Source organism: Sebastes fasciatus, chromosome 14, assembly GCF_043250625.1.
Source record: "Sebastes fasciatus isolate fSebFas1 chromosome 14, fSebFas1.pri, whole genome shotgun sequence".
Classification (NCBI taxonomy): Eukaryota; Metazoa; Chordata; class Actinopteri; order Perciformes; family Sebastidae; genus Sebastes; species Sebastes fasciatus.
The window spans coordinates 5,699,572-5,726,542 of record NC_133808.1 but is presented as its reverse complement, the minus strand read 5'-3'; the positions used below and the strand labels follow the sequence as shown (position 1 = coordinate 5,726,542).

At 44.5% G+C, this 26,971-nt stretch overlaps 1 protein-coding gene across 2 annotated transcripts in view; it reads right to left on the bottom strand.

Annotated features, from left to right (window-relative positions):
* Positions 1–477: 477 nt before the first annotated feature.
* gli2a (GLI family zinc finger 2a) overlaps positions 478–26,971 on the bottom strand; it is a 94,953-nt gene continuing 68,459 nt past the window's right edge. For both annotated transcript variants that reach the window (XM_074658229.1, XM_074658230.1), the window contains 10 exons: positions 24,606–24,815; positions 16,746–16,947; positions 16,250–16,448; positions 13,155–13,265; positions 11,891–12,031; positions 9,203–9,352; positions 6,469–6,633; positions 5,084–5,365; positions 3,528–3,894; positions 478–3,370 (listed from right to left, as the gene is read on the bottom strand). In XM_074658229.1, coding sequence (XP_074514330.1) covers positions 1,068–3,370; positions 3,528–3,894; positions 5,084–5,365; positions 6,469–6,633; positions 9,203–9,352; positions 11,891–12,031; positions 13,155–13,265; positions 16,250–16,448; positions 16,746–16,947; positions 24,606–24,815 — 4,130 coding nt within the window. In that variant the 3' untranslated portion in view covers positions 478–1,067. The remainder of the gene's footprint in view (positions 3,371–3,527; positions 3,895–5,083; positions 5,366–6,468; positions 6,634–9,202; positions 9,353–11,890; positions 12,032–13,154; positions 13,266–16,249; positions 16,449–16,745; positions 16,948–24,605; positions 24,816–26,971) is intronic.

Below are 26,971 nucleotides of genomic sequence, written 5' to 3'. Positions count from 1 at the left end.
TAGGGCCGTCAAATGCTTAATTTTGTGAATTGCAATCAGTCACATATTTCTGCTCGCATAATGAATTTCACCAAGAATGTTATTCCAAATTTTCAGCAATACAAAGACAGGTTGTGCACAAGACATGTTCCTATGAGGTCACTTCTTTGCTTATTTGTTATGCTGCAAGATAGTTGAATTAAGTGCAAACAATTTCCACATGCATGGCTCGTTTATGGGCACTTACTGTCACCTCGGTGCGTTAAGCACCTGCATGTTTGGCGGTGAAGTGAAAAGCTAAACAAACTGTAATTCTGTGATAATTTAACTGCCTAAAAATGACATACATTGCCATGTACAGTATGTCCTTCTGAGCCAAGAATAGAGTATTACAGCTTAGCCTTGTGAGAATATCTTTTTTTTTGTTGCAATCCATGTGGTTAGCACAAAGCAAAAAACAAAATTGTAACTGATTTCATTAAAAAAATAAATAATAATAATTATTCATTATTCCTTTATGAATTAATAGTAGGTGTCCATTACATTCCGTTACTATACCTTTGACAGCCCTAGTTTAAACATCAACAGTCTATAGCAAGTACCATACAGTATATCTATACACATAAAAGTCTTCATGAGAAAATATGATCTGTTATCTACATGTCAATTTCCTGGTAACTCCGATGCTCAATGTTGATGTCCTCAGCAAGGTACCACATGTATGTGAACAGCTTTCAGTGCACCACTTTGTAAAAGGGCTATTACACCAGAAAATACTGAATGGCAATTGTTTGTAGGTGCATTTATATACCCTGGGCTATCATATATTTGTAGGTAAAATGTATGGCTTATTAACAAATAATGATAGAAATTGTCCTTAACCCTAGCTATACTTACTATTATTTTTAATGTAACATATTATAATCTGAAGCAAATATTACAAGATAAGCATATTACTATGGACAATGACGAAAGAAATGTATGAAACAGCCAGTTTTGCATTGTTCAATCAGTGCTTTGTGTGGTCCATATATTCCTGATGTAGAAATGGTTCAGACTGGATGGATGATGAGGTGTTTTGATTGCTCTCAGCTTATCATGTTGAGGAATTTGCTTTCTTCGGCCAAGGCTGTGAGCATGGAGTTCATATCGCCAATGGCCATGTTGCCGATCCCTGCCGGTACAGATGCGAGGGTGACGGAGTTGCGAGGGGTGGTGAGACGTGAGGAATTCTGGGAGAGGCTCTGCAGAAGGCCGGGACTCAGGGTACCTGACATCAGGCTGGAGTGGTCCCCGTCATCTAGCATGGTGTCGAAGTCGATCTGGGCGTGCTCCGTGCTGCCGGATCTGCCAGTGGAAGAATCCACCGTACTGCTGGAGACGTGGTTGACTCCTGGCGAGGCCATGTTGGCTGCAGCAGTGGTGTTGCTGGCAGGAGCCTGGCTGGCACTGGGGGACATGGGGGCATCAAAGCTGACAGAAGGAGGCTCAAACATATGAATCTGACCTGTGTAGAGCACAGCAGAGTCTGGATTTTCAGAGTTGCCGTTGTGGGCTGCTGAGCCACTGGGCCTCTTTGGGCTCGCCTCTGAGGTGTCAGTACCACGACTGGGGCTGAAATCAGATGGCTTGGGTATTCGGCTCGGTTGCATCATGCTAGACCCTGTTTGTTGTCTGGCAAGAGACTTGGGCTCTACGGGAGGTCTGGGTTGTAACATTCCTCTGCCTCCATTATGGATATTGTGCTGCTGCTGCTGCTGCTGCTGCTGGGAGACAACGCTGTAGTTTTGCTGCTGATCCACTTGGTTCACATGAGCATACCCATCAGCCTGTGTCCTTGCTCTACAACTTTGCAGTTCTGGAACTGCCATATTGTTCCGGGTAGGTCTCACGCTAGTGCTCCCAGATATCGAATTTGGGATTGCCTCTTGGCCAAACCCTTGCTGAGGACTCATTTGCTCACTAAAGTTCACACTGTTGCATTGCCTCTGCTGCTGCTGCTGGGAGATGTTCATCAGCCTCTGGCTGTTGTGGTTCGCATACCCCTGCATAGACATATTCTGACTCATAGGCAATACCTGCTGGTTGCTGCCTAGGCCCTGACCTTGTCCCTGGAAGGAACCAAAATTGTGCCTCTGCTGAACAACAGCTAGGTTTCCCCGCACAGGATGCTGTTGTTGTTTGGAGAGCTTGGCTGTGGCGTCCACAGTCCCTGAGCTCACCTCGTTCCACTGCACCGGCATGTTATTCTTCTTCATATTGTTCGAGGGTGCTGAGAAGGGCTGATGGGAGCCAACGGGACCCATCTGGCAGGATTGCATGTCCTGACCAGTCATGGTGGCATCCACCATGGCCATCCTCCGCTGCGCATAAAACGATGCTGGTGGGGCCATGCTTGTCTGGTAGCCCTGAGTCTGATTGTTGGAACGGTAGTCCACTTGCCCCGAGTTGTGACCTGAGGGGCCAGAATTCTGGGTCCTAAGGTACTGCACCACATCATCTGGAAGCACCATGTCCTCCTCCCCACTCTGCTCCCCCCCAATCATCATCCCATCTACTGCCATGTTCTCCATGGCTACATTCTCAGAAATGCTAGGCGGTCTGGGGGCGAATGGGTAGCGTTGCAGGCTGCCATCAGAGCGAGTGTAGCCCTGCATAGCCAGTGCCTGGTGGCGTTCAGCTGATGGAACATTCATGGGGTTCATGCTATTCATGCTGTTATAGCGCTGAACCCTTGGAAAGGAGAGAGGGTCCAGTGTGGGACGACGCACTGGATCACTGGAACGACGTGGAAGGCTAGCGGGTACCTCATGGGGCATCATGCTCCGTGTGCCATAGCCAATATCACTACATCGCCGAGGCACAGCTCCAGAGGGTGGCTGAAGGAACGGGTGCGACGAGCCTTCCTGGGAGTCACTGTAGAGAGCCATGCGGGTCCGCAGGCTCATTCGATCCATGTTGGGGAGAGGAGTAGGTGGAGCTCCACCAATGGCAGCAGCATACTTTGCCTTAAGTCGATAATGTTGAGCCGGTGTCAGACTAAGGATGCTTGGGAGACCTCCTCCGCCGCCACCTCCACACTGGCTGGCCTCGCTGGAGCGGCGAGACAGATCGGTGGAGATTGGGTCATAGGAGTCAGCCGAACTGATGTTATTGTGGCGGTTCCCACCAAACTGGGACGCCTCACTGGAGCGGCGGCTGGAATAGCAGGGTGAAATACCGGAGGAGCGCCGACTCATAGTGTAAGCTGAGCTGAGGGTGCTGGTGGTGCTGTCACGGCGCTCGTTCAGCTGGTTCAGCAGCGTTACTTCACATGACAGGTCACCCATGTGTTGGCCAGGGTATGAACCGCTTAAGTTGTTCATCATGTTGGAGTTCTCCAGCAAGGAACCTGCAGATACAAAGGACATTATTACATAATGACACCAACTAATGATACTGTATATGGTTGTTTTGGCTATTGGACTCACATACTAAGACATAATGTGATTCAGCCATCTTGCACCTTCACCACACAGTAAAGGACTTCCTCAACCTTCCACACTTACCGACTGCAGGTATGGGAGGCAGCTTCATGTTGATGCGTTGGCCCTGCGGCGGCTGTGGTGCAGAATTGCCCCAAGGGCAGGAGTCCCTCACTGACTTCAGCCTTTCCTTCTTGATGTTCTCCAGCTTGATGGTGACCCCGCCACCATGTCCCACAGCTTTCCTCAACTGAAGCCCCACCCCAGCCTGCTGTCCCCCGGCGGGAACAGTGGAGTCAACCATGGGGCAGTCATCCTGCGCGCTGAGGTCCCCGAAGCTGCCCCCGCTGTGCAAGGCCATCTCTACTCCACTGTCGTTGTTGTTGGCGCTACTGAGAGGCGACGGCTCACTGCTACATGACGAGTGGCCACCAGGACTGGACTGATACGTCTGGTGGAGGACAACAGGGAGGAATTAGATGTAAGTGGAATCCAACTATAGAAGCTTTATTACAAATGATAGTGCTGCATTGTTAAAATTTCAGTAAATATGTAATATTCTGCCAAACTTTGGTAAAACTGCAAACAATATGCTAATTACGAAAAATGGTGAAATTTTTTTTTTTTTAAATATAAAATAAAATAATAAAAGCTATAGTTTCATGCTTGGTTCAGAGAACTCCATTATGTTTTCTTCAATATTAAATGATTACCAGATTTAAGAAATTCCGATTGTAATGGTGTTTTGTAATAACTAATGTAGGTCTACAGTTCCATAATCTCATTAATTATAGAGGAAGCTGATTTATTTACAACAAGAAAACAAGTGGATAATAGATGAGTTCTGTGAGCAACAATCCAGCGGCAACAGTAATTCAAACTGGCCGAAAATGAACTAAAGTCTTGATCACAGCTTGATGTTGGCACTATTTGTTCAGCACACATGCTAAAACAGTCCCAGCCTTTGAATATTAATGTGACAATGACTTTTATCATCGGCCGACCGAGGCTACTGCCAGTGATCTCGTGGACAGAAAAAAACAGTTTAATGGCTGTGTGTGTCTCCGTACATGCATATATGTGCATCCCATATACATGTTTTAAATGTGTAAAAAATGGATAATCATGCAAAAAGAACATTTTACATCATGCGAGAATGCAACGATGTGGCGTGAAACACAAGGACACGTTCCCACATCTCCCCCCATGCTGAGTTGCGACCGGTCAGAGAGACAGTTTGAGTGCTCACCTCAGTGAAGTCTGTCCATTAGAAAGGTTAACTTGAGAAAAGCAAGTTCAAGCAACAACCAGAGAGGTGAGTTAGGAAGGATGCAGGCAGTAAACATTTCACCTCAAAGCAATGTTAGTAGTGGAAAGTGGAAATACAGTAGGAAAACAAGTGTGTCCTTCTCTTTGTTGTGTCCTAAACTTACAAAGGCATGCAAGTATACGATCGTGTTATATTAACAGGTGACATTGATAATCTGGAGTGCTAAAAGTGGTTCATTTCCTTCAAGATGCAGTCACTCAAACTCAATAGTTTAAATAAAAGAACTATCAATTTCCTATCAATATTTTATGAACTATAAAAGAGGTTTGTGTGCGATGACTTTTTTTAAATTCATGTGATCAGGACCCACCATAGAGTTCTCGGTCTTGATAGATTTGACTTGTAGGCAGTCTTCCACTCCTCTGGAGGTGCTGTTGGCCTCAATCTTGCCGTCCACGCCTCTCGCGCCGAGCTTGGAATTCGCCTCGTTCTCCCCGTTGCCTTTGGGTGGCTGCAGTCTCGGAGGTACGTCGTTTCTTTGTTTCTTGGTGACGTGGGCTTCGGGTCCGTGGACCGTCTTGACATGCTTCCTGAGAGAGCTGGGGTCCGTGTAGCGCTTGGTACAGCCCGGGATCTTACACACGTATGGTTTCTGCAAAGAGGAATTTAAAGTCCAACTGAAATTAAATTGCATTTTTTGGGTCGACTAAAGCATACAGTACGTGCTCTGTAAATCACTTGTCCAGTGTTCTGCTTTGAGAAGAAAAAATCAGAAACTAAGATGGTGATATAGATTTTTTGTTTACTCCAATTTTTGCATATTTCACACTAAACTAAACACTGAGCTGATGGTGGCTCGAATGCATGAAATCCCACTGAGTAAGTCAGTTAATCGATGTGTGTGCGTGAACCAACCCTGTCTCCTACAAAATGACATTACCGTAAAACTGAACTGCATTCTGAATAACGTTTACATATTTTCTCCAAGATTACGGTTGCAGTTTTAAACACGTGGTTAACAAAAAACATCATGGTTAATGCACAATCGTTTTAACGCCACAAATTTCTTCAACACATTAACGCAATCTATCTTTCAGAGAATGTAACGGGCTCAGTTTTAAAGCTAGCGTGAATATACTGACATAATTTGAAAGATAAGGAATCCATTGGTACCAACCACGTCATACTAGCTTGTTGCAAAGGAGGCTAAATAACGCTAATAAGTTATGCAAAATTTTGTTGAGGAAAAACTGGCGTGGCCATTTTCAAAGGGGTCCCTTGACCTCTGACCTCCAGATATGTGAATGTAAATGGGTTCTATGGGTACCTACGAGTCTCCCCTTTACAGACATGCCCATTTATGATAATCATATGCAGTTTGGGTCAAGTCATAGTCAAGTCAGCACACTGACACACTGACAGCTGTTGTTGCCTGTTGGGCTGCAGTTTGCCATGTTATGATTGGAGCATATTTTTTTATGCTAAATGCAGTACCTGTGAGGGTTTCTGGACAATATCTGTCATTGTTCTGTGTTGTTAATTTATTTCCAATGATAAATATATACATACATTTCCATAAAGAAACATGCAGTATTTGCCCACTCCCATGATAATAAGAGTATTAAAGACTTGAAAAATCTCCCTTTAAGGTACACATTGAAGAGATAAAAAATGTGTGATTAATTAAATCTTTTAATCGATTGACAGCTCTAATAGGAACGTAATTTTCAGGAGACAGGGCTGGCGTCAACATACCTCGTTAGAGTGTGTGCGGTTCTGGTGCTTGGCCCGGTCAGAGGCGTTGGAGAAGGCCTTGTTGCAGCCTTCATGTTCACACACATAGGGCTTCTCCCCGGTGTGGGACCTGAGGTGGGTCTTGAGGTTCTCCAGGCGGGAGTAAGCTTTTGCGCAGCCCTCAAACTGCAGAGAGGTGGATATAGAGACAAAGACAGTGAGACTGAATGCCTGAGTGCTGCGTTGATCTGTCTGCAGCTGGGTAGAGAAAAGAGCTGGGCAACAACAAAAAAAAGCTGTGTGTGTTTCAGTTTTTAAATGTAATCTACTCTTGGACTCGTGCCCACCTACTGTGGCATGCCACACAAAAGCAAAGCAGTGCTACGCTTTGGTAAAAAGGACTATTATGTGACATATCTAAACTGAGTGTGAGGTGTGGCTGGTGTGCTTTGTTGAGACAAAGAGAGGTCTGTGTTTAGCCTTTGTGTTCACTTGTACTGTACAAGCTATAATTTGGTATTCCTTGTGAGCAGTCATTGTGAACGTAATTGGCTTTGAAATTAAAAGAGAATCAAATTAGACTAGTTCAGAAATTGGATATAAAAGTCAGAAGATTCTCCGTTGTAAGACGAGACTAAAGGGGAGTTAGAGTGTTGTGAGAAGATGCACGTGGGATTTGTGCAAAGTATACAGCCTGGTCTTAATAAGGACCCATGGCCCCCTGCGTGTCTGCAGATTTTAATTATACGCCCACGCTGTCAATCAGCTTTCTTCACTCTCTCCTTCACAAGTCATCTGTTTTAATGCATTCACAAGAGCCTGTGAGCAAGCTTTGAAGCCGAGCAAACAGGCCCCTCAATTTGATCTTCACACAGCAAACGAAGCCTTCAATAAAACCCTCGTGATTTATCAACATGGAAAATAGGGCTGAAAATCATATGAACATTTTCTTTCGGGAAAGGGACGGGCTGTACTGCAGCATAGAGAGAGGCTGAGCAACATCCAAGTTGTAGTTCCAGTAGTTGGTCAACTAGTTAGCCAATCAGTTAACCCTTAAATGCATGGGTGTGTTTTCAAGCAATTCTGCATACCTCAGGTCTCTAAAGAGTGACTTTGGCATTTTTGGACCCTATTTTCCCATGTTTTTGTGACTAACTGACAATACAATTTCTGAAACAGGTCCAGTATTGAGGGGGAGCGCTGTAGACGGCAGCTGCTCACGAGCTGCTCACGAGCTGCTCACAAGCTGCTCACAAGCTGCAATAGGATGCTATTGGGGCAAGCTGGCACCGTCATGTACGTCCACTAAAAGTGCTTGTTTTTACCATTACAGGCTCTGGTTGTTATTAGAAATGTCTGACATTATGTAAAGAGTCTCGCTCAAGGAGAAGTCTCGTTCTGAAATCTGGCGAGGTGGTGACGTGTTGCCGGAAGACAACGGTAGAATAGTGGAATACATCCATGGTGGAAACGTGAGTGGCAGCAGTAGCTTAGTGTGTTATCTAAAAGATTTCCAATGTCATGGCTGAATATTTAGATGATTTGCACAATGTGGATGTGGTCTTTGAATATTCATTTGAGCCAGAGTATACAGATATTCAGATTTCACAACGAGATTTCTCCTTGAGAGGGACTTAGAGACAATAACGAACAGACAGGATCAAGAGAAAGGTGAGAAAAACCTTGTGTTTCTCTGGAAAGTCCTTTTCATAATGTTGTCAGACACTTCTAATAACAATCTGAGCCTGAGCCTGTCAGTGTCAGAAACAAGCACTTTTAGTGAACGTGATGTTACACTGATGCTGCTCACTTGCCCTCACAGCTCGTTTCGCAGCAGCAGGTTACAGCGTTCTCCCCATTAGTCACTTATAGACACAAAAACATGGGACAATAGGGTCCAGGTTGAAAAATACCAAACTTACACTTTATAAAACACTTAAATAATTCATATTATATTAAAATCCTATTGCCCGTAAACAAGCACACAAACATATATTTTGTCAGGGTTTTTGCAGACTCAGTCTGTAAAGACAGTTGTATAATATCTACTGTGCCTCTGGAGGAGCTTTGTCATGTCTGAGAGAATAACCCTAATGATGTCGTTGTGATGTCATCAGGGTACATCAGCTTGGGCTCTGAGAATTTAAATGTATAACCCTGTATAAGCCTGCATTACAAATCGGGGGCATGAGGTTGGAAAGACATGGACATTCAGGTAGGGAGGTTTCACCAAAAGATACAATTGGTTGCATTATGGGAAATGTAGGATCCAGTGCTTTTGACTAAAAGCCAGGATATTTATGCCCCTGTTGCTTAGATTTGGACTAGGGCTGTCAAAGTTAACGATGATAGTAGCGTGTTAGTGCAAATTTGTTTTAACGCCACTAATTTCTTTAACGCAATTTGCGATTTTTAATTAACCTCTTAAAAATCTGATGGGCTGCCGATCTTTAAGAGGATATAGCGGGCTCAATTTTAGAGCTATTTAAGAGCTATTTATTTTGAAAAGATAAAAAATGTGCGATTAATTTGCGATTAATCACGAATAACTATTTTAATCGACTGACAGCCCTAGTTTTGATAAATCTTTTTCTAAAATCAGTTTCTCACAAGTTCCCTAATTTCAAGGAAAGGCAATATCAAACACTAAATTGCTGGAGTACATCTTCAAATGCAGTAGTGAGTCAGTCAGTGAGTTAACCAGCTAGTCACTAACAGTTCACTACACTGTTGTACAGGGTTACGAGGTCCTTACTGTGCATTTATGCGGCTTCTCCCCTGTGTGACGCCTCATGTGGACCACCAGCATGTACTGAGCCTTAAAGGGCTTCTGCTCCCGTGAACACTCCTCCCAGCGACACACAAACTCCTTCTTCTCGCCGTGGATGTGGTCGTTGTTGATGTGCTGAGGAGACAATTTCATTCAAGTAAATCATCACAATGTAGCTTAACATGCAGACAATGAGATGAATGTCAAAGTGATGACACACACACACACACACACACACACACACACAGACATTGTGAGTGACCATCCATTATGGCTGACAGTTATTATGCATCTGTCAACAGGAGGCAGATAAAAGCTGGTTTTGTTTGTTCAGGCTCTGTGTGTTAGTTTCTCAAGGAAGAGGAACTTCCTCGGATCCCAGTAAAAGTGATCAGGAAGAGGATTTATCTTCTATTCTCCCTCCTTTTGATGGATCAGGAAGTCAGTGAAGGACACACAAAGTTTCCTGTGTGATGCTTAAAGTTAAATTGTGAAATTTCAGAGAATTCTCTTTTAAATTTTCCATCTACACTGAAAAATTATCCGTCTTAGTTTAATTCCAGCATCTAATCCACCTTGCATTTTTTTTTGTCCTGTTAAAATGAATAATTTTCACTGCTGTAGAAGGAGACGGTCAGATATTGTGTAGACATGCTAGAGAATGCCACAGTACCTTCACAGTTATCTTAAGTATGTCCTCAGACACAACAGGTTTTATTAAACTCAAATGCCTTGTGTTTCTGAACAGACACACTTAAAAAAACTCTCATCCATCCCGTGCACCACACACCCAGAGGAACCACTTCATTTCCTGAGGACATCCAGGCCCACAGCGCTCCACTTATGTGGCCACTTCTCCAACCAGCGAAAAAACTCAGTGGTTGGCGATTCAGCTGAGATCTATTTCGGGTGAAGGAGGAGGAATGGAAAACAAGCGGAGGCCTCTATTTTCAGGTTACACACTACTGTGAATCCATCATTTGGGGGCTCTCGACACAGGATTACTTTGGTTAAGCAGAAGCCAGAAAAAACCCCACAGGTGTGTGTTTTTTGCTGATATTAACCTTGTGTGAAACCCTGGGTGTGCTTAGGGACATGCTGTCAGGAGTTTTTTGCAGAAAGAAATGTCTATTACAAGCCTGGATTTCTGGTTGTTTTTTGTAAAGTTGATAGAAAGCAGAGGCCATGGTCCTGTGAGGATTAAAGAATGTGTTGGCCTCACATTGTCCATCCACACCCAAGTTCAAACCACCGATCCTCTGCTAGCCTACTCACTAATCCTGGCACACTCTCACGGAGTTTGTGGCTCGGGGAGCTGGGGTCGGGGCAAAAGTTTTCTAAAGGTAACTCTGGTCCTGACTTGTAGCCGCCCATAGCAACCCATTCACACCACTACCCCATCAGTCTCTGGGTCTGAGGACCTGACACATGCCCCTCCTACCACTGCTCTGAGAGAGTGACTGACAGCCAGTCAGAAAGTGGAAAGCAAGAAGAGAAGTTGGCCTGGAAAAAGGGGGGAGCGTGAGGTCCCGTAACTCCAGCGCTTCTGGCACGACGATGGATTTATGGCCGGCCCTCTGGGCTTCAGGGGTAAGGGAGAGTGGGGGGGTGTTGCTGGGAGTGAGAGGTTAGGGGTTAGGGGTCATGGGGCTGAGGGTTTGGGGGGGTCGGACGGGGGGCACAGCTGCAGGGCTTGGGCTTGAATGTGGCGAGAGCCGGCAGGCTCATTAACGCTGCGCGTGTCAACCAACAGGAAGGGATCAGTAAGTGGACGGCTTTCTGACCGGACTCAATCAGCACAGATTTAATGAGGAGCAGAAGAGTTGTTTGAACTTTTCACTTTCTACACAACAAAATGCGTGAAGTGTTTGTGTTCTGATGGCCCAGTTTGGAATTTACTTACTCACTACAGCAAAGGAAACTAATAATGTTGATGACGACGTCCAGAACAGCAAGATGTGACACGTCTGTGAAAGACCTGGCATTGGACAGTTTGTGTTTTCACAGTTGTATGGCCTACAGGCTGTAAGGGCTGTAATAAAACAGTATCCTGATGCAGCGGTTCGTATGATATCTTACGAAAGGTTATTCCTCATTTTTCATGCATTTTTCTACGAATGTTCAGCAACACGTGTCTTGCTGGCTACACAGTCTTTTCAAAATAAACTTCAGTCTTCGGCAATAAATTAGGCAGCAAGTGAACGTTTTGAACTTGAAGTTGATGTGTTGGAAGCAGGAAAAATGGGCCAGCGTAAAGATGTGAGCGACTTTGACAAGGGCCAAATTGTGATGATCAGACGACTGGGTCAGAGCATCACCAGAACTGCAGCTCTTGTGGGATGTTCCCGGTCTGCAGTGGTCAGGACCTATAAAAAGTGGTCCGAGGAAAGAAAACCATTGAACCGGCGACAGGGTCCGACCCGAGGCTCATTGATGCACGTGGGGAGCGAAGGCTGGCCTGTGTTGTCCGATCCAATAGAAGAGCTACTGTAGCTCAGATTGCTGAAAAAGTTAATGCTGGGCACGTGAACATCAGAACTGGACCACGAAGCGATGGAAGAAGGTCACCGGGTCTTATTAGGTGTATGGGACCAGCCTGAGCAGTGCAACTGAGTCTATCATTCAAACTTCAAGCATTCAAGTCTCAATAATAGCCACAGGGATATCACTCACATGGACGAGTTGTTCCTGGGTGTCGTACTCCTTGGTGCAGCCCTCCCAGTGGCAGTTGGTCTCATATACGGCCTCGGGCTCCTGTTTGCACTCGTCTTTATCCAGATCCTCACTCAGGTCCAAGATCCCCCCACAGTGGTCCTGGAAAAAAAAGGGACAGCACTTTGTCAGTACAGATGTGTGTATCCATTAAAGCATTTCAATGACTAGAATAAACACATTCAGACACAGACTATATCTTTTACCTGAATCCGTGGTCAATATCTTACTGAAACATTCTGCGCTGTTTTGCATCTCTCTTATCTTATCTGTTTCTTAATCCTAATGAGTTGTAAAGTGATCTCCGTGCGTGACAACACCTCTTGTAATTGATTAAAGCTGCATTTTCATTCGCTACCTATAATCAATAAGAGCCAAATTTGCAACTGCAGTTAAAGAGGGGAACAGCTGAAGCTGTTATAGAGATAGCTAAAGTACAAACAAAATCCATGCAGTTGATTTTTTGGAGGTCATAAAGTATTCTTAAAGAAAACTAATCATAGTTTGAAATATAAAGTGCAACCTGGAAAACTAATATCTACTGTTGCTTTCTCACAGATTAATTGTGCATTTTTTTATCCGTTTAAAATGTACCTTAAAGGGAGATTTGTCAAGTATTTAATATTCTTACTAACATGGGAGTGGACAAAAATGCTTGCTTTATGCAAATGCATATATATATTTATTATTGGAAATCAATTAACAACACAAATCAATGACAAATATTGTCCAGAAACCCTCACAGGTACTGCATTTAGCATACAAATATGCTCAAATCATAACATGGCAAACTGCAGCCCAACAGGCAACAACAGCTGTCAGTGTGTCAGTGTGCTGACTTGACTATGACTTGCCCCAAACTGCATGTGATTATCATAAAGTGGGCATGTCTGTAAAGGGGAGACTCGTGGGTACCCATAGAACCCATTCACATATCTGGAGGTCAGAGGTCAAGGGACCCCTATGAAAATGGCCATTAGAGTTTTTCCTCGCCAAAATTTTGCGTAACTTATTAGCGTTATTTAGCCTCCTTCTCGACAAGCTAGTATGACGTATGACGTGGTTGGTATCAATGGATTCATTAGGTTTTCTAGTCTCATATGTTGCCAGTATCTTCACTCTCTCTTTAAAACCAGAAATTAGTGGCGTTAAAATGAATTTGCGTTAACGTGTTAACTTTGACAGCCCTACTTTACTTATGTCCACTATTTTTTGATTCTCTTACCTGAGAAGATGGTGAGATGGGCAGCGGACCCTCTGCTTCCGTCTTAACCTTTGACCTCTTGGTCGTCAATGGGTTGACTGTGCTACTCACTGCTGGGTCTCCACTGGCATTCTGAAGGACAGGTAAGAACAGAGACAGGGTTGAAGTTTTTTTACTGTAGCGAATGTGATTTTTCTGAATGACATTCTGAAGCAGAAAAGGAGGCAGAATAACCCTTTTTTAAACCATTTTGTCATTCATGCAATTTGTCTCCATTTATCCAAACAACCATCCACTGACCCAACAACCCACTCATTCATAATCTATCAATGAATCATTCCATTAATCCTAACACATACCCACCCATCCATGCATCCATTAGCCCTCCCACTCGTTCTCCTATTAATTCAACCATTCATTCAATTTATTAAATCAACAGATTCCACTCAGTCACCACAGAGAGCGACGGATGGGAATGAGATAACGAAGTCAAGGAGCAATTGTGTTTGGCTCGTCAGTGCGCTGAGAAGAGATGTGTGGAGTCCTTGTTGCACCCGGCGCAGTGGCCTATAAGTCAGACTGGGACCCGCCGCCGAGACTAAACAGTTTAGACTGCTTTATGATCGCCAAAGCCGCAAGGAAATATGAAAGAAGAGGAGTTATTGCCCTCAGTACAGAGGGGGGAAGGCGGCAGGGTCTGGGGTTGTGGGGTGGGGGGCTTTGATCTGATTCTTAAGACGACAGAAGGACAAAGACACACAAGGCCTGTTACAGCTCTCTAATGGAGACGAAAAGAAAGGAAAGATATAAAATGTAAAGCAGCTGATGAATGATTGTGCGTGTGTGTATATTAATGTTCATTGGAGGGGGTCCAATACTGGAGGGGGGTCTGTTAATCCCACCCAGACGCTACGGTGCAGTTCGTCATTTCTGGGGGCCTCGATGATTTGCTCAGTTGGCTGAAAACCAAGAAGGAAATATGGTTCTGATCACTGCCGAAATGAAGCCGAATGTGTGTTCGTGCACCAAGTGTGTGAACGGGGGTGTGTCTTCTTTGTGTGTGTGTATGTGTGTGAGCATATGCAACAAGGTGCTAAGATACACTCTTGGATACTCTCAGTGTGTGTCAGTAGACAGCGTGCTGACACAGAGCTGGAGGCAGCTGATAGCAGTGTGAGGTGGAGTGATTCACTGAGTGGGAAGTTTACATGACATTAGGCTGTAGTGTATACAGTGGGCTGATAAAGAGACCGAGGAGACAGTAGGAAGTAAGACAGATGGATCTGGGAGGGAGCCTCCTGCATATTTCGGACCTGAGACAATTTACAAAAAGATACTTCATTCATGACTACTTCTAAATGTAGGCTACATGAACAATACAAGCCTTCATCCTCCATTCTGAATAAGTGCTGAAACAATTAGTCGATTCGTACATTAACATAAAATTAACTATTACAAATTTGATCATCAATTGTTTATTTAAGTCATGTATAAAGCACAACATAACTCACATGCTGGTTCCAGTATCTGTCAGTTCAATATATTGTTTTTAGGACAATTTGTCAGCTTGTGATGGGCATTTTTAAATGCAGAAAATACATCATTTTGATTCTTCGGTGAAAAGCAGCCAACCCAAAAGTTGGGACAAGTTGAACTTTTAGTGGCCAGAGAGGGCCCGTAGCCAATCAGCGAACAGATCTCGTGACTCTTGTTACATGTTGACATGTTGAGGCGCACTTCGCCTCTGCCTGGTGTGAATTCAGTGTTAAACAATCAATAATAGTTTATTCCTTGTTGTGGTCTCATTATCTTCTATGCCAAACTTTGCTGTCCACATCTCCAATTTAAATAGGTCTGCTCAGTTTATGTCATTCACACTGTTTCCCGGGTTGAAAAAGCAACAGAGTCAATTAGCGCATTATCTTCCTGTGCCACAGCCAGAAAACCAGTGACAGAAAAATGTCTAGAGAGAGAGAATAGAAATACTGGTATATACTGGTATATATACAGTATGAAACTTGAAAACCTATTAAATCCATTGGCACCAACCATGTCATACTAGCTTGTTGAAGCTATAGTGAAGATACTGACAACATATGAAAGGAGGCTAAGTAACGTAAATATACATACATTTGCATGAAACAGCATATTTGTCCACTCCCATGTTGATAAGAGTATTAAATACTTGACAAATCTCCCTTTAAGGTACATTTTAAACAGATAAAAAATTTGATTAATTTGCGATTAATCGCGATTAACTATGGACAATTGTATGATTATTTGTGATTAAATAATTTAATGGATTGACAGCCCTAAATGAAACACATTAAGTTAATTGCTCTTTGCAACCCACAGCTCCAGTGTTCACTGAAACAAAACAAAATAGCAAACAAATCAAGACTTTCTCTTAAAGCTAGGGTTAGTAATCTCATCTCCGATAGCAATCAATAAATCCAATACTGTAATAAACCCGTCTAATCATTTCATTCGGCCCGAGTGTAATGATTGGACAGGCTACCTACCTGTCTACCTGCGTGCACTCTGCCTGTGCACCCATTGCGTGTCACCGGAGTCTTCCACAAGTTGCTAGCTTGACAGCTGTGAGTGCTAACATAATGATAATTTTGGGGGAGTGTCTTTAGAGGGAGGCCTGAAGGGACGGTCTGTCAGTGTTGATGACTTGGTGACTTTCTCTCTAGATTTAGTGACTTTTGGAGCTAGTGCTGCTGGCTACTCTCAAGAGTTTGCAACACTGGGCTGGGTTTAACAATTGGATCATTTTTTAAATCTAGCGTACTCTTGCTAGGTTCTTAAAATTACCAACCCTAGCTTTAATACTGTCATGTCAACAGTGGCAACGTTTTCTTTTTACAACATGGCTATTTCTTGCCTCAGGAACATGAACATGTTCATGTACAACGTACATGGAAGTAAAAAATCATCTGTTTGGTAGCAGAAATGATTTGAGAAACAATGTATCTTAGACATTACACATCCATATGGGATCTAAGGTAAGAGAAATTGAAAGAGAAAGTGCATGCCCTTGAATCTGTGCATGTGTATTGGTACACAAGTGTAACATTCAAAGGTAGGCCTACAAACGCTCCCATTCCTACCTGGTTTGTTTCATGGTTGGAGCTGTTGTGGGAGGTGGACATCGGTGAGACAGTGAGGGGGTGTTGGCGAGCAGAGAAGGAGGACGGCGACTGTTGAATGAGAGGAGGTGTGTGGCCGAAGGCGTTGAGACTCCTCTGCTGGGACAACAGCTGCTGGTACGCCACAGGGTTGATGGGATGAGGGAAGCTGAACGAGGGGCTGAGAGAGAGAGAAGAGGAAACAAGTTGGGAAATAGAGACTTTTTTTATTTGAATGAATTCCAACTGATTTGCATCAAAATGTCCCATTTTTGCCACACAGGCTCTCACTGCCAAGTGGAAATCTAGGAATCTTTGTTTATTGAATACGACTGTAAAATCTGTCAGATCTGGCAGACCATACTTGTTTTACTAGTAGGCTATGTATGTTCAAAAGTGTACAGTATATGCCTGTAAATGTGCGTGTATGAGTGTTTGTCATTGTTCAACATGTATGCACATGCACTGTCTTAACTACCTGATCCCTCCGACTGAAAGGTGGCCGTAGGAGCTGCTGGCGGCCGAGCTGGAGCGGGAGTTGTTGATGTAGGCCACCAGGGAGTTGGGTGAGGTGCGGATCATGGTCTGCAGGTCAATGCTGGCGTCTGACAGCGGGGAGATAGACAGCGCCCTCTTCCTGCTCAGTCGGGGCGTCAGCCGTGGACTGGAGAAACGTGATACTGGACACAGACACAATAGAGACAATGTCAGCTGTTTCCACATTGCTACCTCGATGGACAACTTCAAACAGAAATCTGCTTGCTAACAAATACATGATATTTAGAACCATTCAGACACGGCTGTCACGGCGCCCAGTCACCAGATTGGAGAACTAATGTGTAAAACACCTCGTACTTCCACTAACCCTCTGCCTGGCCTCAATAGAAACCAGCAGTTTCACTCTGGACCACGTTAGAAGAAACATTCAGCCCCGAGCATTCTAGTGGAGGTCACAGCCATGCTAAACCACACTCTATCTCCTGCATCTCTCTCTCTCTCTCTCTCTCTCTCTCTCTCTCTCACACACAGCTCCCCTATTTAACATTCGCATCCTCTTATGCATAATGAATCGCCCCCAATCATTCTCAGTAATTACCGTGATAGCAATCTCTTTCAGACCGCTGTACTTGGGCAAGTTAAATGGAGGCAATTTAAACAAATTGATCTCAGAATACCATTAAAAAAAGAACAAGGCTGACGCACAAAGGTAGCGTTCACGGCCTTCCGCTGGACCTGGCTGTTTCTTATTCTCATAGAAAAGAGCACAAGAAAATGACGGGAGGAGACTACTTTCCCATGAACTCGAAAGAGAAGGCTATTTATTTTTCCATACAGTCGTTTATTCACGTGTATTTATTTCTTTTAAATTTCTGTGGCGTGTAGCTCCCACAGAGACGGATCACTTGGGACCAACAGGTGCAGTGTGAGGGGACAGAGAGCAGGACTGGCATGCGTGTCTTTGTGCACACGTGTGATTAAGTCTTACAGCAGACATCATCAGAGGCGCGAGAGGCAGGAAACTCATAATAGGCCCATCACAACTCACCTAAGCACATATTAGCCACACGTCAACCTCACTGCTGTCAATATGCAGCCAACTCCCCAACTCTTTGCTGGTGGAACTCACAACCCCTCAAGCAAAATGAATCCAGGCACCGCCATAATCACCGCGCCAGACCTACAGCCATAAACCAGCATCTGACTTCCAAAACTATGTTTGGAGGTGGCGAGTCGTAAAGCGGAGGCATATGCACTTAGTTAAAAGGACGACAGACGGCAGACGACAGTAGTTGGGGGCCTGAAAAAAGAAAGAAAAAAAGACTGGCGGAGATGATAGAGATGTGTATGAAAGAGTTGGCAAAAACAACAAACGGTTCTCAGGAATGCGCCTCTTAAAGGGCTAATAAATAAATGTGTCATCTCTGGTTAACTACACAGGGATGGAGTAAAGGAGGGGAGGAGCGGAAGGAGCGTAGAGGGTGGAGACTATGTTCCACTTGGGAACATGGACCGTCGTGAGTTCATTCTGATAAGTTGCATACGGGTCGTGCAGCTGCAAGGATTTGCTATTTTTGCAGAGGCGAGCTCGCTGTCTTGCCAGCAGATTTAATGTGAGATAAGTGTATTAATATTCCCCCTTTATGAAGCAGGAAACAGGCCTCACAGCCTGGTGGCCTGCATGGTAGCCTGGCGCCTGCCTCACCCCTTCTGGGCACTGTGCCCAAAACGCCGCCCTCTACCTCCACCATCAAACCGCCCCCCTAAAATCTATACATCAACCTCAGCTCAGAAGAATTCTTAACGCCTCCAGCAGGAAAGCTTAAAAAAAGTCTATAATGGTCGTTCTCCTAAAGCTAAAAGGTGCGGACAAGCTAGTTTTGTTTAGCTCAGTGTTGTTTTAATGGATGTCATCGGTTGAAACCTAATTTTACCTGGAACAAATTTCACATAAACATGCACACACAACTCTCACCACTTGGTAAAGGAGTGTTTTATAGGTGGCGGTTATAATTGAAAGAGTGAGCAGGTTCCGGCAGGGAGTGAGAAAACAGATGTTGCACAGGACATGGCGGCGCGGCAGTGTGTGGTAATATGGCATGTGTGTGTGTGTGTGTAGAAATGGGAGTGTGTGTCTATGTGTGGGACTGCATCGCGGGCTGGTTGTAATTGTGGGATCTGGATTTATATAGAGAGTCATAATTACAGGGGCTCCAGTGCACATCGATACAGTGAAGAAAAAAAATATATATTAAAAAGGATGGGAGTGAAGAATGTGTGTGAGTGATTATTTTAAGCATTTGCCTGTGCTGTTTTAACTGAAATGGCTTCGTGGAAAATGAAAACACTTTAATTGGAGGGTTGTGCTAATCCCCAGAAGCAGCTAGCTCTCTCAGTGTCATCCTGGTCTCGAGCACATGGAGCACCTCCTCGCAGGCAACGGAAGCACTTCCTTAATACGGCAAAGAGGGCAAACATGGAGATGCAAAGTTCTTTAGCTTTGTGGAGGGGTATGAAATTAATGCATATAAGTTTAAAAAAATGTATATCTGCTAATTGCGCGCACATACAGTATGACACATACTTGCCAACCCTCCCGATTTTCCCGGGAGACTCCCGTTTTTCATCGCCCTCTCCCAGTTTCCTCCCGGGGTTACAATTCTCCCACATTTCTCCTGATTCATGGCAATTTTTCACACCTTTTTTTTTCCTTTTTTGTTATCTCAACATGTTTCTGGCGCTGGACAGCGTGTATGAGACCTATTGTTTCCACCCGGACGGCAAAAGAGCTACACCAACTATCGCTTCGCTCGCCACACATCACAGCATCACAGTAAAGTCATTGGAAACAACGGGTTTCAGAGCAAAGTGGGGCCTTCAGTGAGTGAGAGGAGAGAAATGGAGAGAACTAATAGAAAGAAATACTCAAGCAGGGGCAAAAAATGAATGAATGAATGAATGAATACTGATGAATATTTGTTTATACCAAAGATTCACAAACGTTCACACCAGAGGGGCAAATGGTTCAGTTTTCTGTCCTGAGAAATAAAAGTAAAATTAAAAGTAGGCTTATTTAACAAAAGAAATGTGGTTGCAGTGTACTTATTATTTTGCTATTTAGTTATTTTCATTCTTTAAACGTCACCAGAATGCGGGAAACAAAGTCTCTGAAACTCTAAAAAAGCTTCCAGAGGGAGATGATGAGACGGACGTGACGTTAGCTGATGACATTACACCAGCTGCTGCTGCTGATCAAAGCCACTCAGACCAGTCTTACCAGTGACTAACATTCAACTATTATTCTGAATATGACGATACACTGAATTTGATACGGGTCATGTAAACAGCAGATTCTTCTAATAATATTTTGGATATTCTGAATTATAGGGCTTTATTCCTAATGGAGCATTTTCTGATTAACACATGTGGGATATCCTGATATTATTCAGGTTTTAGGAGCATTTTTTGGACATGTATACAGCACGTTAAATATTTATTTAAGTAATATTGCTAATGTATGGAGCCAGTGGATTTACAGATGAGTATGTGTCATCAACCTTAATAAAAATAGAAATTACAGTGGAGTTGATTACTATCATTTTCAATTTTGTTTTTGTAAAAAAATCGCTTCCAAGATATGTAAAATCATTATGTAAGCAAAACCCCCTCTGTACCGCGCAGCTGGCCTCAGTGGATAATCTTTGGCTTGTTCACCTTGACCTTGTCTGGGGTGAAGCAGGCCTCAGCAGAGTCCCCCTCCCCTCCATGATGAACAGGAGCTGCTCTACTCTGACCAACACCCTCCCCCAATCCCCAGCACACTGCAGCTTGAGTTGGTGCCAGCAGGGCCCCCAGGCCTCCACATCTTCAGCCACCCCACAGGCCAGTCGGAGTGGGGAAATGTTTATTTTCCCTGCTAAATCTCACTAATGCTAACACTGTGAATTTTATTAGCGAGGGGGGCTCGCGCTGAATCCTCTATGAGCCCCCAGTGTCCGGCCCAAAGCCGCCGTTGTGTTTGCCAGTGTGTTTATGCACACACTTCCACCCATGTGCTCGTGAACCAACATATAGTTAAGTGTTTGTGTATGCAGTCTGAGGGGACCGGTCCCTACCCCCCCCACCCCTCCACCCCCGACCCCCCTCACCACCACATCAGTACACAAATCTATCTCCCTCACTCCCTCCGCTGCATCAACACTGAAATCTTTTTCCTCGGGATGGCACACATTTACTTTGGCCGCCACTTTTGTCGTGGGAGCTTCGGAGTTTTCCCGGAAGGCGCTCTGATATTTCTCTGCCCACCCAGCCCCTTACATACCTGCTCGCTCATACACAAACAGACAGTCATCTGAAAGCCTCCTAATGTCAAATAGCATAATGTGACTTTATTTGTACCCACAGTAGTGATGGTGTACCAACGCTAATACTAACTATGCTTAAAGGGATACTACAATATGGGTAGTATATGCAAATGAACAATGTTGAACTCCCCTCCATGTTGCCTGAACCCAAAGGCCCCCGCTCATTTATCATTTTGTCAGAGTTTTTCAAGTCTATAGAAAATCCAGCTGTTTTTTAGATACGTATGTCATTCAAAACAAGGCTCACGCATGTCTGATTCATGAAGATTTGAACCAGCATTTTTCTTTTAGAAAGAAATGAAATGACCCATAAACCAGTTTTACTAAAAGTAATGAGACAGTAGAAGATTTAATGACTCGTTGCTAACAATGTGTCTTTGGAGCAAAATGCATTTTTGTTGTTTTAGTCCAGTCTGCTCATCTTACGTCTCCATGTCACTGTCATCAGATAAAGAGACAGGAGATGATTAATGCGTGAAAAACACACCACAGACTCCCAACACCGACTTACAGAAGCAGCTAAGCGTTTCAGAGAGGCCTTTTACAGCCGCTGCTGGTAACACCATGTTTGTCTAGCAGTCCTGTCCATCACACTGTCATGTGGCAAAATTCTTTGGGAGGGAAAACCCAGCAAGCAGCTTATGGATCTTTACACAGTAAAACAGGAGCAAACAAACAACCATTCTGCCAGGTATAGGTTTGAGTTTTAACTGGGGGACATGAAAAGAAAGTCTGTGGTTGTGTATAGTTGAAACGACTTTTACGGCATGATATTTAAATGTTGTCTTCCTCATATAACGGAGAGAAATGTTGAAGTGTCTGATTCGAGGTGTGCCCGACAGTAAATCCTAAAATTCATAAGTGGAAAGGTAAGACCTGCAGCCCTGATAACCCCCCCCCCTAGTGCATGTGTCCACAACTTTTCCAGCACTCTTCTACACAGCAACACACAGTGTTTCATGGTTCAGCCGTAAGCCTTGCAATTCACTTATCCAGAGGATAAACAGGGGTCGGGGGGGGAGGCGGGTGAGAAGCCATACTATGGGTTCACTGAGGGCTCCCAGTTTTTTGTGGTGGGTCTGCTGAATATTAATGCATAAATTGATTTTTAATAAGGGATTTATCTGCAGTGCCTTCCAAAACTAACGGTGAGGGATGAAGCACATATTTGCCACCTCCGCCGCTCCTCCTCCTCCTCCTCCACCAACGCTCCGGCAGTAAATGAGGCCTTTGATTCAGACCCGAGGCTGCCCGCGATGACCATTAGCCGGCCGCCTTGGTCAATATGGGCCCTGTGTCTGCGGGCCGCAATGGAAGAGCCTCCAGACTGGCAGAGCGGCCCGAAACCTGACCACATCACTCCTTGCACGGTCGTACACTAAATAAAAAGTTGCCGTGATGGTGGCGGCAAGTGTGGAGGCTGCGTTGAGAGTGAGGGGGGGGGGCGGAGGTTGTGGCGGTTTGAGCAAACAAGCCTCGCCAAACAAGTGCGGGCAGGGCAGCACAGCGGCGGTCACTGAGGTGGTTGGAGGTAGAGAAGAAAACGGGAGAGGAGGAGAGGCCCCCTAACCCTTTCCTTTCACCACCGCTGTGTTTAACTAAGTGATTGAGGTCATTTAAAAGATTCATTGAAAAGTGATCCCGTATCTGATTCACTTTTTTTTCCCTCTCTGTTGTCCTACCTGTGCGTGAGGATGCCAGTGACTTCGGAGAGCGCGACAACTGCAGCGGTGAAGCAGTGGGGCCGTTTTCTCTTTTTCTGGGTGGGTGGTGGTTGGACGGGATGAAAGAAAGAGCGAGGTTCTCCCGGTGCAGGGTCGGGCGTCAGTGCCAACTGGGGTGTTTGATTATCAAGCATCGAAAAGGCTGACTTTCACGGACAGTTTTCCACTCTGTGTGCTTTCTGTTTCCCCATTCATAAGGGCTGAAGGTTTCTTGGATGCGTTTCACTTGCTGAAATCAAACGTCTGTTCTGGTGCCTGACCGTCATCTTGATAGAGGGCCGGGGGTTCTAACTTGCATGAAGGAACAGGCTGGCCTCTGTGAGTTTTGTGTGCAAACACGTGTGAGCATTTGCCTGCCTATTTGCTTGGCTGTTAAATTTTTTATACGCATGTGTGTGTGTGTGTGTGTGTGTCAGAGTTAAGCTGCCTCATCCCTGCCATTAAGTGGACAGCACATGCACTCTGTACTGCCTGACACAGAGAGAGCAGACGCAAAGGTCTCAAAGGGTAACACTCCTCCTGAGCCTCACACGGACAAATTCTCTTCATGCTGCCCTTTTTTACGGTCACCCTGGACTTGTTTTGTAGGATGTTACTCATAATAACAGTAGAAACACACCTGAAACACCATCAGAATGAGAGACTCTAAAGGTAACACGTGTTTTTACGAGCTCCTGGCCTCGGGGCTTTCAGTGTTTATACACCCTCAACCCTCGGCTAGCCGCGGCCCCCATGCTACGTGTAAGTCTAAAAAAGCTCCACTGGCTTTGATGTGGGGAACTCTTCCATGAAAAAGCCTCAAGAGGAAGAATAAGAGGATGGTATCAACATGCCTGGTGCTGAGAACAAAGGGCTACATGGCTGTTAAGTCTGGCTGTTACTCTTGTACCGGGGATGAAAGGCACGCATGTGCTTTTGTATTACTGGGAAGGCAGTTAATTAGAGATACTTAATCATTTTTGACCCGAAAATATCACATGGACATATCATGTTGGTGATTCAGTAAGCTTTTCAGTACAGGTTCTTGAAATACAAAGATAGGCTCCAAGACTAACGGATTTCTTGAATCTTCTGTCCCTCCTCCCTATACAGCATGTTATGATGTGCAGATCAGGTATAGCAGATAGATACATAGTAGTAGTAGTATACATAGTATAGTGAAGATACTGGTATCATTTGAAACTAAAAAACCTAATGAATCCATTGGTACCAACCATGTCATACTAGCTTGTCGCGAAGGAGGTTAAATAACGCTCCAATCTTACGCAAAATTTTGGCGAGGAAAAATCGTCATGGCCATTTTCACATTAACCACATGTTACAACGTTAACCACATTCGAACCTTCTGCGTCAAGATACTATGCAAAAGGCTGAGCAGAGTGTTAAGTCTTGTAGTGGAAAAATCTGTCAGCTTCAGCAGTCGGATTCTCCCAGTGAAACCCAAATATGCTGCATTCAACTAGGAGTTAAATGTGGGTTTGACATTAAGAGATTTGAACAGATTTGTAAGGATTCAATTTAGATAAGTGACATTTCTTACTGGATTAAGATTTGATAAAATGCTATCGAAATCCAACAGTTTTATAATCTGATGTGCTATTGATGCATATACTGTAATGTAATTCTCATTTTATGAATAGCAAGTTGTAACTGCAAATGTGCTGTTATGCTGAATTGTCGATTCATAAATTGTTCAGGTGCAGTAAAACATCTTGAGTTGTATTTCAGTCAAAAGGCAAATTTGATCCTCACCATCCACGGGGCTGATGTAATCTGGTAGATGAGCTGCTGCGGCCGCTGCTGCTGCCGCCGCCGCTGCTGCGCTGCTCTGCATCAGCAGGTCACCGTAGGGGCTCCGCTGGCTGGCACTGGCCATCAGGTGGTAGTACTCTGTGGGGTTGGCCCCCGGCGGAGGAGGGGGGAGACTGAACAGGGCGCGTTCCTTCAGGTGTTCGTGGGTCACTGCGGCAAAAATGAGAGGAACAAATAGTAGAAGAAGTTGAAATAAAAATCAAAGGGAGATAGCCTCATTGTCTGTGTCCTATAATACAATATTAACTGATCAGGAGGTACGTTCTGTCAAGCATTTCCTGCTGGAGCTTCAGCACAGTGGTCGTAACCCACCAAGTGATGCTAAACACATTTTGGCATGTCAGAGGGGCTGAGCAAAACACATTTTGATTTAGTCATTTGACAGACCCCTTGACGGAATGACAAAACAAAGGCGAGAGCAGAAAAGGCTGCGAGAAGGACTCAACAGAGGAGACGAGTGATCTGCTTTACAGATTTGATGATTTTGTGCTTGCATGCATGCCCCGGGGCACGAGGCTTTTGATAAAAGATGTGTGATGTCTTTGAGGCTTGCCGGGCTATGGGGTAATATCTCTAGGGAGTAAAGGAAGCAGAGGGAGAGATGGAGCAGGGCAGAGAGAGAGAGGGAGGGTGGAGGCTGCAGAGGGAAGGAATACCACATTCCTGCACTTCTCTGGCGTTGTGTATGCACTAAGTTTGACAGGATGAAGTCACACACGGAGTGCAGGTGCACGCAGACGCACACTCATAATGCTGAGGAAGCCTTAAATGCTGCATGTGAAAAGGTAATATCGACGTAAATATGTGTTAACACCTGCAACCACATTTAAAAGTGTCAGGAACTATAAGAGTGAGAGAGATGGATTGGTTTTCCTCTTGCCTACATCTAACCGTGCTTGTGTCCCCCCCTTTTCTTCCATTTCCTGCCCCCCTTAGTGGTGTGTGGAGGGGACACGGGTGTGGCCCGATGGTGGATTAATATGCATGTTGCTGGAGACGTGGGGGTTGTGGGGGGTTGGGATCACTGGGTGGGGGCCAAGTGGGATACTGGGGGAGCAAAAAACCACAGCCTCCCCCACTCTCAGACACACACACACACACAAACCCCAAAAATCTGGATCTATCAGAACCTATTAGGCCATGGCTGTGGTAACAGTGCACAGGCAGTGTGTTTGTGCTCCAGCAGCAGCGACCCAGGCATATTCCTTTGGTTCCTCCATGGCTGCCAGATCACGTTACCACCTCCGCAGAGTAGCATTTTGTGTCTGTGCGTGTGTGACCTCACTCAACGCAGAGGATGAGAGATAGCAGATCAGCCTCTACTGGTCCCAGTTCAATCAGACAAAAAGCTACTCTGGTAAAAAGCAGAATTTTTTTTTCCAAACACAACATCTCGTCTGAATTCACTCCCTCGTTCACTCATTCACTTCTCCCAATGTAAGAAACACTGAGCAGTTTACTCTATAGGTGAAGTAAATTGAGATTTTGGACTATATAATGTATGAATTTTACAGTGAAATAAAAGGATGAAGGGTAAATGTTATGGGCGTTATATAGTAAATAGGGTGTGATTTCAGTTTAAGGGTCTGCAGCCGTGCTAGTGGCTCTGTGGGGCTGCACGCTTTGAGTCATATGCTGACGTAAGTGACAATGCTAACATGCTGATGTTTAGCAGGTATAATGTTCACCATGTTCACAGATGGGATTGTCATTAGTTTTGAAGGTATTTGGTCATAAACTAAAGTTTTGGACAAATCTAAGTTTTGACCTGATGATGGCGAAAGATGAAAGGTCAAGGGATCATCAAAGTTATGAAAATTCATCCAGAGGAGAACATGAATGTCATTTGAAAACCTGGCGTAAAATTACCAGTGTCATGAGTACGCATTTTAGCCTTTTTGCGTGTCATTTGTACGCCACACAAACGTCCGCAGTTAGGTTTAGGCAAGAAAGTCACTAACTTAGCTTCAGGCTAGAAAGCCACTTAGGGTAGGGAAAAACATCCTGTTTGGGTTCAAAATAAGTATGTAGACTATGTAAAATACATGAGGAAACAACGTAACACAACTATAGAAAACACATGACAAACATCACTAAAAAAACACGTGACAAACGTCACACTAACGTAACTTGGTGTGTAAAAACTGCGCAGGCTCTCCTTTAGTTTAATGTGTGTGTTTGTGGCTGCAGCTGCTGTTGATTCTATAAGAAGTGTCAAGCTTTAATGTATGTCACTAAAAAACAGTTTGTTGCACCTGCCGTGGTGTCCACAGCTCTTTTTATGTCGGACGTTTTTGTTCTCTTTT